General features: G+C 38.6%; 1 protein-coding gene across 1 annotated transcript; it reads right to left on the reverse strand.

The window, feature by feature from the left end:
- On the reverse strand, nucleotides 1,468–2,342 carry LOC109831009 (serine/threonine-protein phosphatase 7 long form homolog). The gene is made up of 3 exons (XM_020398354.1): nucleotides 2,200–2,342; nucleotides 2,034–2,121; nucleotides 1,468–1,949 (listed from the first exon to the last, which is right to left on the reverse strand). Exons 1-3 carry the CDS (start codon nucleotides 2,340–2,342, stop codon nucleotides 1,506–1,508), a joined length of 675 nt encoding a protein of 224 aa, XP_020253943.1. The 3' UTR covers nucleotides 1,468–1,505.

Below are 16,366 nucleotides of genomic sequence, written 5' to 3' on the forward strand. Positions count from 1 at the left end.
TGTTTAAGAAGATAAAAGGCAGTTCATACGAGGGTATAATGACTAGATTCAACGCAATATGTGGTTGGTTACTTCTAAAGATCTCTCTTCTTGGTTTGATTTATTTCTTTGGTGTTTATTATTGTTGTTCTTAAAATGGTGATAGAGCGTGAGGGTGTAGACCACTGCTTTGGTAATTGCTGATGTGCTCTGGAACGCAACGTCATCGTTGAAAGTATTTCTATTTGTAGGAGATATCCGAGTGTGGATTAAAAAAAGGAGAAATTTTTAAAACCAACCATTTTTAAAAATTAATAGGCAAAATCGACCTAAACTGATAAATATTAGCAAAACCGACCCTTTTCAGAAGAAAAGGGTCGGTTTTGCAGCGGAAGGTCTTTTGCGAAGTGCACGGGACTGCTAGTCCCGTGCACTTGGTGTTCAGCAAACCCGCTGCTGAAACCCAGTGCACGGGACTATCAGTCCCGTGCACTTGGTGTTCCAGCAGCTGCTCTCTGCTTAAAAGTCGGGACTGCCAGTCCCGACTTTTAAGCAGAGAGGGCAGCCGTTTGCTGAACACCAAGTGCACAGGACTAGCAGTCCCGTGCACTCGCTGTGCACATTTTTGTGCAATTTTGTCTGCATTTCAAGTAGTTTCTGTGCATACATCAACACAAACTTCCTCTAACAAGTCACATACTCATTTCACCACTGCATTTCATGTAGTCCCTGTGCATACATCCACACAAACTCCCACTAAAAAATTACATACTGATTTCACCACATACTCATTTCAAATCAAACAAATCACATCACACCACAAACTTCCACTAACAAATCCAACATAATAACACCACAAACTCCCACTAACAAATCAAATCACATCACACCACAAACTCCCACTAACAAATCCAACATAATAACACCACAAACCCACTTAGAAATCAAACATATCACATGATATTATCGACTACAAATCCAAAAATCACATCCCTAAATAGTTTTGTAATGTATATAACCTGTAGTTTACATACATCCAAGATCTCTCCTCCTCCTCCTTTGTCTTCGTCGTCCTCCATACCGCCCTTCGAAGAGTTCGTGATCCGGTTGCGTTTGTGGTTGTGACGGTCCAGCTCCATCGTCGACACGTTGGGAAGGTCCAGCTTCATCGTTATTTCTGCGCCGTCCTCGACTTTGTCGCTATTGTCGTGTATATATGAATGGCGTTACCTCCCGTCCATCATGACGATCTTCGTGAGTTCGGTGTAAGGCTTGTTGAAGCCTCTGCATTATAGCCTGATATATTGATACATGTTCATGTGCTTCGGGATTTCTACCTGCGATAGATAGTTCAAAAACAAAATTTCATATTAAATTTGATATTATAGAATGTAAATTTGAGATTTAATTTTATCGTACCTGCTCGAGCTAATTCCAAGCCACGAGTTGCAAGAGTTTGAACTTCATCTGTTGCTGATACTTGCAAATTTTTCAACACATAAAGTACCAATAAAAATGGACTTAAATCAAAATATGAAAATACTTACTAATTCTCTCTCATCTATACCCCGGGGCACATATCCTCTTTGCGACTCAACCGGTATTGTGGTCGAATGAAGTATCCATCTTCGGGTTATGTCCCAATACCAAGTGTAGTAATCTGATTCCCGAGGAGTTGGTTCAATTTGGTTGACAATACAAAAATGCCTATCATTCCATTTGTGTATAAAAGCTTGATGCACGATCATCCAGTTTATTTGTTGGCCTCCTTTCTTTGCCTTCCTCTCTATCTTTTCAACAAACTGCGGAACATGTTGTGCAAGACCATATTGTCGAAGCACGCGGTCCGGTACATGCATTTCTACTATCTCCAAACATATAAGAGGAACTCTAGCTCTCCATACAACTTGGTATTCTGTGCATATTGGGGGTAGCTGAGGTAGAAATTGGGTGTAGGGCTCCCATTCCATCTACAATAATTTATTGCAGTTGCATATCAGAATTGGGTTTTCAGTATGTAGAAGAAAAAACGCATGTTTTTCGGTGAGAATTACCTGAAAAATCTTCATACGGTCAAGCTCATTCCGGTAGAAATCTAATTGTCTAGCCGGGGTCTCGTCATAGCATTTTTCGACATTCCATCTACAAAAAAATATTTATCATACATTTAGTACCACAATGATAACTACAATTATATTCGCTACACTAAAAATACAATACCTGCATCCCAGTGGAATTTGTCCATCTAATTGTAAATGCGTGCATAGTCTTGGCTTCAAATGAAGTCTCTCCCATGCCCATACTTGCAATAAGCTTAGACACCCTTTAAGCTCACTGATTTGCATAAGTGCCACTTTTGACATCTCTCTATATAAATACGCCAAAACGGCACTACCCTACGATTTTGTACCACATACGTCCAAGTCCTCGAGGAGTGGTAATCACCTAGCATATTCACAATATTCCAATTTATTAAAATAAGCTAATTCAATGAAAAACAGATTCATATTATAAATACACATACCTCGCATGCACTTTATCTTTACTTGAATCTGGAAATAATATAGTACCAATCATGTGCATAATGTATGCACGTGCATGTTGGTCAACCAAAATTTGTGGGGCATCAACAGGCAACGGTACTGAGAAGGTCTCTCTCAACCACTTCAACTTAATATTTCCTCGAGGCATAGGCTCTGGAGCTACACCTACCCCGCTTCCGCGATTTGCGCCGCGATAGCCCCGCTTTTTGCCGCTTTTTACAACACTGATCAACCATAACGATACTCGGACCTCTCTGTATAGACAATGATAGTATAAGAATGCAATATTATGTAAATGCAAATATTACAATTATAAAGTAACTGAATTACCTCTGTACAGGATATAATATGTGAACGATGCTGAGCCTGGTCATATAAGACCTCATCACTAACCGGCCCAGGATCCATGGTGTACAAACCTGCACATACAATTATACACATGTCAATAATCAATCATATAGTAATTCAGTTTCTTTATTAAAGTATATAAAAATAAAAAAATGATATAAATTACCAATTAGTTGCTATCTATTGTGTCTAGATGGACAACGAGGTCGAGTATGTCCCGGTTGTTTGCAAAGACTACATTTTTTGTGCTTGACCACTCCTTCTCGCCCTTGATCCATGGTTCCCCTAATTCGCACAGATCGTGGTCGACCTGCTTGTCTCCGGTACTGAGGTGGAACTATATGTGGTCCATTATATTCAGGCCAATACCGACTATCATCAGGTGGATGAAAACTCTCACTATATGTCTTTTGATAGTGAGCTGTTGAATACCAAGGCGAGCAATACCGATTTCTGGGAATTCTAGCACCTCCCGGCTGATTAGAAGAAGCCGCAAGCACATGTGCACAGGGTATTTTTTGGAGTTGTGGTATGTTACATGTGCAAGTGCAATCAACATCAAATAGTTTAACGGTGTAGATACCGTCACAATCCTGTACCTGCCATTCGTTGTCGTTGAATACGGTAATTTGACATGATCTTGCTGCCTCAATTCTTCTATGCAAAATGGACTCATTTTTTGGTGTGTAACGTGTTGTCCAGTCTATGCCATCACCACGCCTTTTGTTGAAGTATGCGTTTAGTCTATAGAATGTTCTCGCAACCAAAGATTGTATTGGCATAGCTCGTGCTCTTTTAAGAACGCCGTTAAAGCTCTCGGAGCAATTAGTCGTCATCATGCAAAACCGCACATCCTCATCCTTACATAATGCCCACCGATGCTCGAATTGGGGCTTCAAGTTATTTTCAATCCAATTATGTGCATCTAATGACAAAGACTTGATTTTCTCCCTGCAATGTTCATACACTAATGTGTCGGTCGCACACCCGGCTTGCCACAAAAGATTTTGCAAATTAATCTCACCGTGTTTTTTCTTGAAATTATCTCTTATATGCCTTAAACAATATCGATGGTGATGTGGTGTACTAAAACCCTCATGTAACGCCCTTATAATTCCTTTCATCTTATCCGAAATAAAGGTAATTATTCTTGGCGCACGGACACTAGGAATCCACTTGTATATAAGTTCAAAAAACCACTTCCAACTAGAAGTATCCTCCACCTCCACGACTGCAAATGCTAGAGGAAATAACCCGCCATTTGCATCTACACCGGTCGCTACAAGAAGCACGCCTTTGTACTTTCCATATAAATGTGTACCATCAATGCTCAATAGCGGACGACAAAAAGTGAAGCCCTTAATAGATATCTGACTTGCATTCAGATCAAGTTCAGCTCTAACTTCAGGCATAATTAGCTTACATATATAAGAAGAAGATGCAGAATAATCATCGACATCCACCGACGGGTTGCAACATGTATGAAGTCCGCAATATCTACATATTACAAATTGCCCATTTGATGATTTTCTCACAGCGGCATTTAGCAACCAAGGACATTTTTTATTTCTCTCATCTTGCTCATTTGCATTCTCTACTTCATTCTTATCGTTAAAGAAGCATTTCACATTGTAGTTTGTTGCATTAGTTTTTACCGGCTTTAATTTGACCCGATTCTTGATGGACCATTCTCGGATTGCAAAAATCAGTGCCTCCTTGTTCTCGAATAGATCCCCTTTTTTAAAAGTGAAGTCCTCAGGTCGTTGTAAATTTGGCCCAACATCAACAAATCCAGCTTGAGAAGTATTTATCCAATCCTCATTATGAAACTCGTCGGGCAACGGATCTTCAGCTTCCACATAATCATTGTTAACGTTAAATTGCTCCATCCAACGGGCGTCATCATCTATTCCAGCTGCCACATGCATGCTATCAATTTGCACGCCATCTTCTTCAAAATGATCTGAATCATCATCTGCTTCATCTTCTATAATTGCTCCGACTGGTGGGTAACCCGTAACATGACCTGAAGCGTCGTTAAATATATTAGTTGACGTCCCACCGATAGAATACTCACTTAAACGTTGTGGTTGAGACCATGGCTCTTGACTTGGAGATGTCATAAAACCAATCGACTCGTTGTCTAAGTCAAGCATCCGAGAAAACTCTCCTTGAGGTCGTGAAACTTGGGCAAATTCCTGAATCGGATACTTCTCAATAAACAACTCAATTGACGCTTGCTTCTCGACTAATTGTTTCATGTCATTCAATTCCTCATCTTCGGTAATCTCCACGGCAATAGTTCTACTCTCATTTATAGGACAGTTGAAGAACACCTTAATTGTATATTCTTCTTTCTTAATTTTAGTAACTCTGTGTATTTCCCTAGTCATTCCATCAAAATTACACGACTTAGATAGCATGAACATTTTCCGAGAACCTCCATCATACACCGGCAAATTATTCACTCCGATGCCGAGGCTCCCATTAAAGAAACAAATAATAGATATGGAGTTCGTCATCGAAACTGAAAATACACAGTCCATCATATGCAAATAATCTATTAATATCTGAATAAATCCCAAATAATGGCTAAACCCCTAATTATTATTCATCATATGTAAATAATTACTAAACCCTAACTCCCAAATCACATTATTCATCCTATTGCACAAAATAAAAACTAATCCTACCCAATTCTAGCAAAATTAACAGCAAAATTAACAGCCAAAACATTATTCCCCCAATTCTAGCAAAATTTGATGAATATCCCTCTTAAAAATAATTGCTAAACCCTCTCATATATAAATAATTACTAAACTAAACCCTAACTCCCAAATCACATTATTCACTCAATTCTAGCAAAATTTGATGAATATCCCTCTAAAAAATTAACAGCAAAACTAAAAAGAAAAACACACCTGAGGATGGGGGTTCGGTGGGGGTCGATGGTGTCGGTGGCGCGACGAGGTCGGAGGGCTGTCACGAGAGCGGCGGACTGGTCACGAGAGGAATGAACGAAAAAAACCCTAGCCCGTGCAAATGGCGGTGGTCGGCGGCGGTGATCGGTCACGAGAGCGACGGATGGTCACGTGCAAATGGCGGTGGTCGGCGGCGGTGGTCGGCGGCGGGGGTCGACGAGTCGAGGGTTTTTTTTTCTTCGGGGGAGAGTGGTCACGAGAGGAATGAACGAAAGACAGAACGAAAGAATGACGAAAAGAAAGGGAGCCGGTGGGTTAGGCGGACTGCACGGGACTGCTAGTCCCGTGCAGTTCCGTAATTGCAAAAACGACCCTTTGCGGTCGGTTTTGCTAATTAATTTGTGAGACGGTCGATTTTGCCCAATAAAATTGAAAAAAGGGCTGTTTTAAAAATTTCTCCTTTCTTAAAATATACTTGGATATGAAGTTCATGCTTGTGCATCAAAAGATAACATTTGTAAGCAGATGATGAGAAAATCATAAATTAATGAATATGTAATCATACTTACCAATATTATGCAAATTCCAAGTCCTTCTGTGACGCGTCAGGAGTCACCTGTAACTTGTATTGAGCTTTCCTACTACAAATACATATTAAACTCCATTCAGTTTATAGGTTACACTTACACAATAAGTAATATTGCCTTCATCCTTGGGTAGTTTAAGGTAATTTAATATGTAATTTGAAATGGTGTTAGAACCTCTAGGGTTAAACTTGTTCTTCATCCAATCCTTTGTTTCTTACTTCGAATGTCTCTGTGTTTCGTTGTTTCAGTTTAATTTCCTTTTTGTGCTTATGCGAACCTGAACTTATGCCTGTAAAAGAATCTCAACATCTTACATACTTTACAGTAGTATTTGGAGCTCTAAAACTAGTTTACTTGTCATAGGAGTATTTCTGGAATTTCAGAAACTGCAGGGTCATTTCTGTAATTTCTGAAAACTGTAGGGGTATTTCTGTAATTTCTGAAAACTACAGCTGATCTTAACATATCGTGATATTCTAGACTCAGACATGAATTCTCGCACCATTATGCATTGATTTCATAGAGTATTTGTAATGGTTGCCCTAAAATATAGTAGTCAATGAATTGAACTGTCTTGAAACTATTTTTATCCTTTCCCATTACTATGTCTCTTGCTATAGTACAATACATGTCCTGATTCCTGAATCATTTACCCAAACCATACTCCATATGAAATCAATAGGTCAACACCGGTCAACGCGTAACCCTAGGTCAACGCCAGTCAACGAGTTACGATGAAAAAGTTAACGTCAGGCGATCCGATACCCTAGGTCAATGCCGGTGAACGCGTAATCTTAGGTCAACGCCAGTCACAAAAGAAGATGATGAACGTCACTATCCAAGTCACAAAAGCTTGACTGACATTGACGAATGTTTGAAGTGAATCGACGAACTATGTGAAGCAACGGAATTTCAGAATAACGAGGATATGAACTGATCGGGAGCCCCATGTCGCTTACAAAAGGAAAAACACCCCTCGTATCCTAGTTTATTCCATAATGCTTCCCCAAAACGAAAACAGCGCCGCCCTCTTTCTTCTTCTCTCTCCCGCCGACCACGCCATGGTTGTAATACCCTAACCCTTGAGAGGGTGATGTGATTAGTATTGATAGAATTGATTAGAATACTCATACCACCAAGATGCATCTTCTTTTCGGGAACCCAACTCTTAGAAACTCCAAAGTTATATATATATATATATATATATAATTTGTTTTCTCTTTTTCTTCTTCCCCAAAACGAAAACAGCGCCGCCCTCTTTCTTCTTCTCTCTCCCGCCGACCACGCCATGGTTGTAATACCCTAACCCTTGAGAGGGTGATGTGATTAGTATTGATAGAATTGATTAGAATACTCATACCACCAAGATGCATCTTCTTTTCGGGAACCCAACTCTTAGAAACTCCAAAGTTAAGCGTGCTTGGCCTGGAGAAATTCTAGGATGGGTGACCCCCTGGGAAGTTTTCCAGGAAGCGCGTGAGTAAGGACAAAACGTGCTGAAAAGACATGTGGTAGTTTGTGAGGCCAGTCCATCAGATCTAGTAGCGTACTGACTCCGGGATTCCGGGGCGGGGCGTTACAAATGGTATCAGAGTACAAGCCAACCGGAATTGTGAGAGCTAAGTGCTATGCGGTGCAAAGTGCTACGTCGGGAGGGCGGGAGCCACCTCTTGAGGCTGTAGGAGCCACCTCTAGAATCTCACATGGATGGTACGGTCTTGGATGATATGATTTGACACAACGAGGACGTTGTGAATTTAAATGGGGGAGTATGTAATACCCCAACCCTTGAGAGGGTGATGTGATTAGTATTGATAGAATTGATTGGAATACTCATACCACCAAGATGCATCTTCTTTTCGGGAACCCAACTCTTAGAAACTCCAAAGTTAAGCGTGTTTGGCCTGGAGAAATTCTAGGATGGGTGACCCCCTGGGAAGTTTTCCAGGGAGCGCGTGAGTGAGGACAAAACGTGCTGAAAAGACACATGGTGGTTTGTGAGGCCAGTCCATCAGATTTAATTGCGTACTGACTCCGGGATTCCGGGGCGGGGCGTTACAAATGGTATCAGAGCAAAGCCAACCGGAATTGTGAGAGCTAAGTGCTATGAGGCGCAAAGTGCTACATCGAGAGGGCGGGAGCCACCTCTTGAGGTCGTAGGAGCCACCTCTAGAATCTCACACGGATGGTACGGTCTTGGATGATATGATTTGACACAACGAGGACGTTGTGAATTTAAGTGGGGGAGTATGTAATACCCCAACCCTTGAGAGGGTGATGTGATGTGATTAGTATTAATAGATTTGATTGGAATACTCATACCACCAAAATGCATCTTCTTTTCGAGAACCAAACTCTTAGAAACTCCAAAGTTAAGCGTGCTTAGCCTGGAGAAATTCCGCTGCCAACCTCCGGCCACCACAACAGCCCCTCTGACGCCCAAATCTGTCCCCACCCCACCTTTCACGCCAACAACCTCTAGATCCGTGCCGCCTCGAGCTCGGCCATGACCAGACCTATCGTCGTCCACAACCGCCACCTCCATCTCCTCGTCGACGACCAGCACCTCCCCTGAGTTCGACGTCGCTGTTGCACCACCTTCCAGTAGATCCATCATGACTTGGTCGTTCAAATCTGTTGTACTACTTCCGCATCGGCGCTACCGCCTCGTCATCAGGCCGCTTGGCCTCGTAGGAAAGATCCCTTTACTTATTGACTCGCAATTTAATTTCTAGATCTATTATGAGTTAATTAATTAGATAAGTCTGTGATATATTATTACCTGCGTGGGATTGCTTGACATGAATAGCTGTGTAGAAACTTTTTGTTTTATCACTTAGTTGTTATCCAATAGGAGAGACTGTACGTGAAGACGAATTCTGTTAAAAGTATGATTTATAAGCAAGCTTCAAAGCATGGCTATACTCATTCGACATCGATATCCCGATGTGAGGAGTCCCGAATTCCCTTGATATCGATATCCTGGTATGAGGTTTCCTTGACTATTACTATTATAGCATTGATTAGATGATGCACTCTTAATCGGATGTGTTGTGGGTCATGGTTATTTTCATAGTTTTACAGAAGTCATTCCCCGGTAACTTCGTAGCTAGTACACAATATTTCATGTACAGTTTCATAATTAATATGACAAACATGGGGTTATAAAGGGGAATTGGACGAAGAATATAGCATGTATATAAACGGGCATAACGCTTTCATGTTATCGTGATATCATGAGTGTTATATATATGGGCTAGAGGGCCAATACTTGACTTGAAGGCGGCCCCCGAACAGATTTACGAGGACTCGATTATATACATAAAAATATTCTTTCCTTATTCAAATAACATATAAAACAAGAATAATATGCTTGCATGTTTTATGGTGGACCTTGTTAGTCTTGTGAGATGTAGGCTAGTTGTTTTTTTCATACATCGATCGAGATTGATATTTAATTATCTACAATTTGAGGTATATGATATATACATGAGGGTTTCCTTGTTCGGATTATTTCGCTCGACGTACTACGTCTCTTGTTGTAGATTTTTGGGTTTCCTTGTTCGGATTATTTCGCTCGACGTACTACGTCTCTTGTTGTAGATTTTTAAGTATTAATTCCATCTAGTTGTATATTATTTCGCTCGACGTACTACGTCTCTTGTTGTAGATTTTTAAGTATTAATTCCATCTAGTTGTATGATTCTGTCACTTGGATGATTATTCCGATCGCTAGTTGCATGATTTTATTACCCGATTGATTTATGGATTCTTATGATCGATTGATTTATGGATTCTTATGATTATCATGTTTTACTAGAGAATTTGCATGTTGATTTTGTTGGATTTCCAGTTGCACGTTCTTTTGTCAATTCTGTTATCATATCGTTTTCCGTTTTAGTTTTCGTTGTTCTATTTGTTTGTGGGGTCTTGCCGTGTGCCATGTACGCTGACGTACACCTGTTTTCTCTGGTATACATTAGACTTAGAGGAAGAACAGGTTTAGCTTAGAGATGCATCAGAGCCCGAGTATTCTCAGCAGGAGTGCCTAGCGGATGGAGCAGAAGAAAAAGCCGAAGCTTAGTTATTGGTCCTAGTTTTTTTTTGTAATCTTTTCCCTTCTATTTCTGTTGAACAATGTATTTTATATTTCATTAGTATTCATTGTTTAGTTTTGTATAAGGGCATGTTAACCCGAATATTATGTCTCGGATGTTATCCCATTTATGATATGATATTTTTATTCTGAGTTTGTCAATTATATTCTTGCTATCTATGATCAGGGACCTGTTACTTCGCATTGTATTTATTTTTTGACGCTTAGCGTATTAGGTTGAGGAGAAATGTTTATTTTATTTATTCTCCTTAATCTAATACACCGTGGGCTTGTTCACGTTCCGATTCTTGGGTATTTTGGGAAGCGAGGCGTGATAGGTTTTAGTGGTGGCCCATGCATGTCACGGTCCCGAGTCCTCACTAGTAAGAATATAATGAATAATTTAGATACATATCATATTTTATTCGTAAGACTATAGTTAGCCCTTATCCTATCATCTTGATGATTATGTCTTAGTCCCTATCTTATCACTCTTTGACTCCGGAGTTTTCCACTAGTCTTGTCTCATCGCTTCACGGCTACATGCTATCTTCCTATAACTTTTTTTCTCGTGTCGGTCATTATTTTATGTGTTACTATTTTTACATTATATTTTCTTTGATTTGACTTGTGTATCTGTTGATTGTATTGAATTCTGTATTATTTATTATATTATTTTATGTATTAAATACAATATTATATTGTATGTTTTCATTTGTTTATAAATCTATTTTATCTTTCATAGTTCATGTTTTATGTATTATACATTTTATTTATGTATATTACACTGATTGTATTTATGTAATTTTTGACTACTAATGTTTTATGTATTATACATTTTATTTATGTATATTACACTGATTGTATTTATGTAATTTTTGACTACTATATAATATACTATTATGTCTAAATTGATTTTATATAGTGATGATTATTATTGTTGTAACTTGTTTATATTTATGAATATTAATAATACTTCTAATTTATCATATTGTTTGTCGAATATATAATTATGTTCTTCTTATTATGTTTTATATAATATGTTTATTTTGAATCACGTGTTTACTCTTATGTCTATCTTATCATATAAAATTTTCTTACTCTTTCCATCAAAATTTATTTTTGTTAGCATGATTAGTACCATGAGTATACAGACTTTTTATATACTTATTATTATGTATGTGTTTCCATTTTTAACCCTTATTATACATAATGATTATATTTGTTATACACATCATATATTTCTGAATCTTGTTTATTTCTTTTGCTTTTATATCTTTTATTTTTATACTTTAATTTTATTTGTGTTTCTTTGAGCCTAACTATGATTTTGTATTATTTACTTTGTTTTATATAACTATTTGTATGCTAATAATTATTGTGTATCGTTTCATTCTGCTATTGATTATTATTATGATTTGCCTCTGTTTGTTTATCTATATGTATTGATGTGTTTCTATCTATATTTATTTCTTAATGTTATTTTTAATTATGATTATGTATGTTCTATATACCTTATTATAATCTTTATTGTGATTGTGATTTTATATCTTACATTGTGTTTTTAATATCTTTAGTTTGAACCTGTATTGATTGTGTTTTTTTCATAATTAAATTTCTTTTTTGTTTTTGATTAACCATTGTTATTCCTTGCTATTATGTGGTTTGTTTAAACTGTTATGTATTTTAAATTTTTTTCTTATTATGTTGTTTACGTTTCTGTCTGTTTCTATTGTATTTGACTTATTTTTGTGTTTGCTTTAGATTTATTGTTCTTACTTGACTTTATTCTCACTTAATATGTTTCTGCTTTGTTTCTATGAATGCTTGTATATTATTTGTACGATTCACTCTATATGATTGTTTATTTATATTGTACCTATTTGTTTTGATTCTATATTATTGCTTACCTTATACTTTATACTGATTAGATTGCTTATATATTTACAAGTACGATATAACAAGTTCACACAGTTAAACATGTTTGTATCACAGTATTTGCTTGGACTTTGTTTCGAGTCTGAAATGCGATAGCGATATCTTAGTTGTCACATCTTGTATCTTACCTTGTGTTATTTTTGTTTTACATTCTCCTCTGTTTATGGATATCATTCCATATCTCTGCCCTTGGATTCTTTCTGCATTATTTTTATTTTAATTCCGAGGGTAAAATTTGTTTTAAGGGGGGTAGAATGTAAGGACCATGAATTTTGATACTAGTTAAAATAATTTTCTAGTATTTTAAAATATTTAATTATGATGTTTAAAAGAGTATTTATATTTTTTTCGAATTTCTATAATTTTATATGATTTAAAGACTAAGTTTTATATTTATTTAAATGATTTAAATATTTATAAATTTATTTAATGCAGTAAAAAAATTTCTAAAATTTATCCGTTGTGTTACGATACTATTACATATTATTTTGAATAATACATGATATTATTATTATTATTACGTATATTTTTGTATGATATGTTGTATTATTAATTACATATTATTCATATAATTTGTTGTATTATTTCTACTATTGCATATTACCGGTCGTATTAGTACGACTAGTACATTTTACTGTGTAGATAATTATCCCATAATTATTTAATTTTAAATATAAGTAATTATATTTTTATTAATTATTCTTGTTTAATTGTATAATTTCTTGTATTATTTGTACTATTGCATATTATCGGTTGTAATACTACAACTGGTATGTTTTGAAGTGTGGATAATTTTCACGTAATTAATTAATTTTTTTGTGAAAATTATTATTTTTAAATAAATTTAAAAAACCCTAATTCTCTCTCTCTCTCTCTCTCTCTCTCTCTCTATATATATATATATATATATATATATATATATATCTATCATTATATAGATATATATATATATACTTAATATAGTAATAATTGTTTTCTCTTATTTCTTCTCGCGGCCAAGAACGAAATAAGCGCCAGCCACTGCGTTTCTTGCTTCTTTGCTCCCGCCCGAAGCCATGGCATGGTAGCGCGCCGACCCATATCCAGCACCCGCAGGTCCTGCCCCAATTGTCACGGCCCCGCGCGCGGGAGCCCGCATGAAGCGTAGCCAGGCGCCTGCTGCTCAGCTCCATCGCCGGCGACGAACTCCCGACCGTGCGTAGCACGTCCTCACGTCCCGTAGACCGAACAACGCCAACAGGCGCGGCGTACGAGCCACACACTACTCCTCCTCCAGCCTTCTCCGACCGGGCCGAGAGCCTCCCTCTGCCTCGCGTCAAGAGCTGCTCCCCCTCATAAACGCAACGCCCAAGCCTGCGCCACGCCCGTCCTGCCCTGCGCCACCCCAGGCCGGCGATCGACACCCTCGTCGCCGGCAATCAGAGGCTCGGCGCCTGCTCCGCGCCCCATCTCCGCTCTCCAGCCCCAGCTGCTGACTCCACCAGCCAACCGAGTCCGGGGCATCGCAAACCGCCTGGCAGGCGAGCACCCTGCGCCGCACTGGCACCAGCGCCGTCAGCGCGTACACTCCGAACAAGGGCCCTGGCGCCACTCCTGAACCACCGCCAGCAGCGACAGTCTGCCACGTCAAAGAGTGTCGGCATTGTGCGCGCCGTGCCGATGATGGGCCACGCCCTCATCGTAGGCCTCCGATGCCAGCACCGACGAAACTGACTACTCCCTCGACCGAGCGTGGTCTCTCTCACTGGCTACTGACCGCAGCACCGAGCTGGCTGCACTTAAAGCGCACAACCCAGAACGCGCTGGCTAAGCCTCGTGGCCACTACAAAGCAGTGCCTCTAACGGGCCGACAGATGCTGGCGCGCCAGTCGCTCGCGGCGGGCTTACAGCCAACAACCTCTAGATCCACGCCGCCTCAAGCTCAGCCCCGACCAGACCTGTCACCGTCCACAACCGCCACCTCCATCTCCTCATCGACGACCAGCCCCTCCCCTGAGTTCGACGCCGCTGTTGCACCACTGTCCAGCAGATCCATCGTGATTCGGTCGTTCGTATCCTATGTACTGCTTCCGCATTAGCGCTACAGCCTCGTCATCTGGCCCCTTGGCCTCGTAGGCAAGGTCCCTTTACTTATTGACTCGCAATTCAATTTCTAGATATGTTATGAGTTAATTAATTAGATAAGTCTGTGATATATTATTACCTACATAGGATTGCTTGAGATGAATAGCTGTGTGGAAACTTGTTATTTTATCACTTAGTTGTTATCTAATAGGAGAGACTGTACATGAAGACGAATTCTGTTAAAAGTGTGATTTATAAGCGTGCTTCAAAGTATGGCTATACTCACTCGACATCGATATCCCGATGTGAGGAGTCCCGAATTCCCTTGATATCGATATCTCGATATGAGGTTTACTTGACTATTACTATTATAGAATTGACTAGATGATAGACTCTTGATCGGACGTGTTGTGGGTCACGGTTATTTTCATAGTTTTACAGAAGTCGTACCACGGTAACTCCGTGGCTAGTGCATAATATTTCATGTACAATTGCATAATTAATATGACAAATATGGGGTTATAAAGGGGAATTGGATGAAGAATATATCATGTATATAAACGGGTATAACGATTTCCTGTTATCGTGATATCGTGAGTGTTATATATATGGGCCAGAGGGCCAATACTTGACTTGAAGGCGACCTCTAGACAGGTTTACGGGGACCCGATTATATACATGAAAATATTCTTTCCCAATTCAAATAACATGTAAAACAAGAATAATATGCTTGCATGTTTTATGGTGGACCTTGTTAGTCTTGTGAGATGTAGGCTAGTTGTTTTTTTCATACATAGATAGGGATTGATATTTAATTATCTACAATTTAAGGCATATGGTATATACATGAGGGTTTCCTTATTTGAATTATTTCGCTCGACGTACTACATCTCTTGTTGTAGATTTTTAAGTATTAATTTCATCTAGTTGTATGACTCTATCACTTGGATGATTATTCCGATCGCTAGCTGCATGATTTCGTTACCCGATTGATTTATGGATTCTTATGATCGATTGATTTATGGATTCTTATGATTATCATGTTTTAGTAGTGAATTTTCATGTTGATTTTGTTGGATTTCAGTTGCACTTTCTTTTGTCAATTCTGTTATCATATCGTTTTTCGCTTTGGTTTTCGTTGTTCTATTTGTTTATGGGGTCTTGTTGTGTGCCATGCATGTTGACGTATTCCTGTTTTCTCTGGTGTATGTCAAACTTAGAGGAAGAATAGGTTTAGCTTAGAGATGTGTCAAAGCCCGAGTATTCTCAGCAGGAGTGCCTAGCGGATGGAGCAGAAGAAAAAGTCAAAGCTTAGTTATTGGTCCTAGTTGTTTTTGTAGTCTTTTCCCTTCTATTTCTATTGAACAATGTATTTCATATTTCGTCAATATTCATTGTTCAGTTTTGTATAATGGCATGTTGACCCGAATATTATGTCTCGGATGTTATCCCATTTGTGATATGATATTTTTTATTCTGAGTTGGCATGTTGACCCGAATATTATGTCTCGGATGTTATCCCATTTGTGATATGATATTTTTTATTCTGAGTTTGTCTATTATATTATGTCTCGGATGTTATCCCATTTGTGATATGATATTTTTTATTCTGAGTTTGTCTATTATATTCTTGCTATCTGTGATTGGGGACCTATGACTTCGCATTGTATTTATTTTTTGACGCTTAGTGTATTAGGTTGAGGAAAAATATTTATTTTATTTATTCTTCTTAATCTAATACGTTGCGGGCTTGTTCATATTCTGATTCACGGGTATTTTGGGAAGCGGAGCGTGATAATAACAAGAAGAGCCAGTATATGACCCGCATCAAGACAAGCGGACCATGTTCCTTGTTACCATCATAGAGCTTAGTAGCCTGGGAACATGCTG

The sequence above is a fragment of the Asparagus officinalis genome, chromosome 2 (genome assembly GCF_001876935.1).
Source record: "Asparagus officinalis chromosome 2, Aspof.V1, whole genome shotgun sequence".
In the NCBI taxonomy this organism is placed as follows: domain Eukaryota; kingdom Viridiplantae; phylum Streptophyta; class Magnoliopsida; order Asparagales; family Asparagaceae; genus Asparagus; species Asparagus officinalis.

Bases quoted from the DNA above. Each gene is read 5' to 3' on its own strand.
- LOC109831009 (XM_020398354.1), bottom strand. From the start codon at position 2,342: ATGTCAAAAGTGGCACTTATGCAAATCAGTGAGCTTAAAGGGTGTCTA. The intron at 2,122-2,199 runs GTATTGTATTTT...ATTTTTTTGTAG, and splicing joins CAAATTCCACTGGGATGCAG to ATGGAATGTCGAAAAATGCT. The intron at 1,950-2,033 runs GTAATTCTCACC...AAATTATTGTAG, and splicing joins ACCGTATGAAGATTTTTCAG to ATGGAATGGGAGCCCTACAC.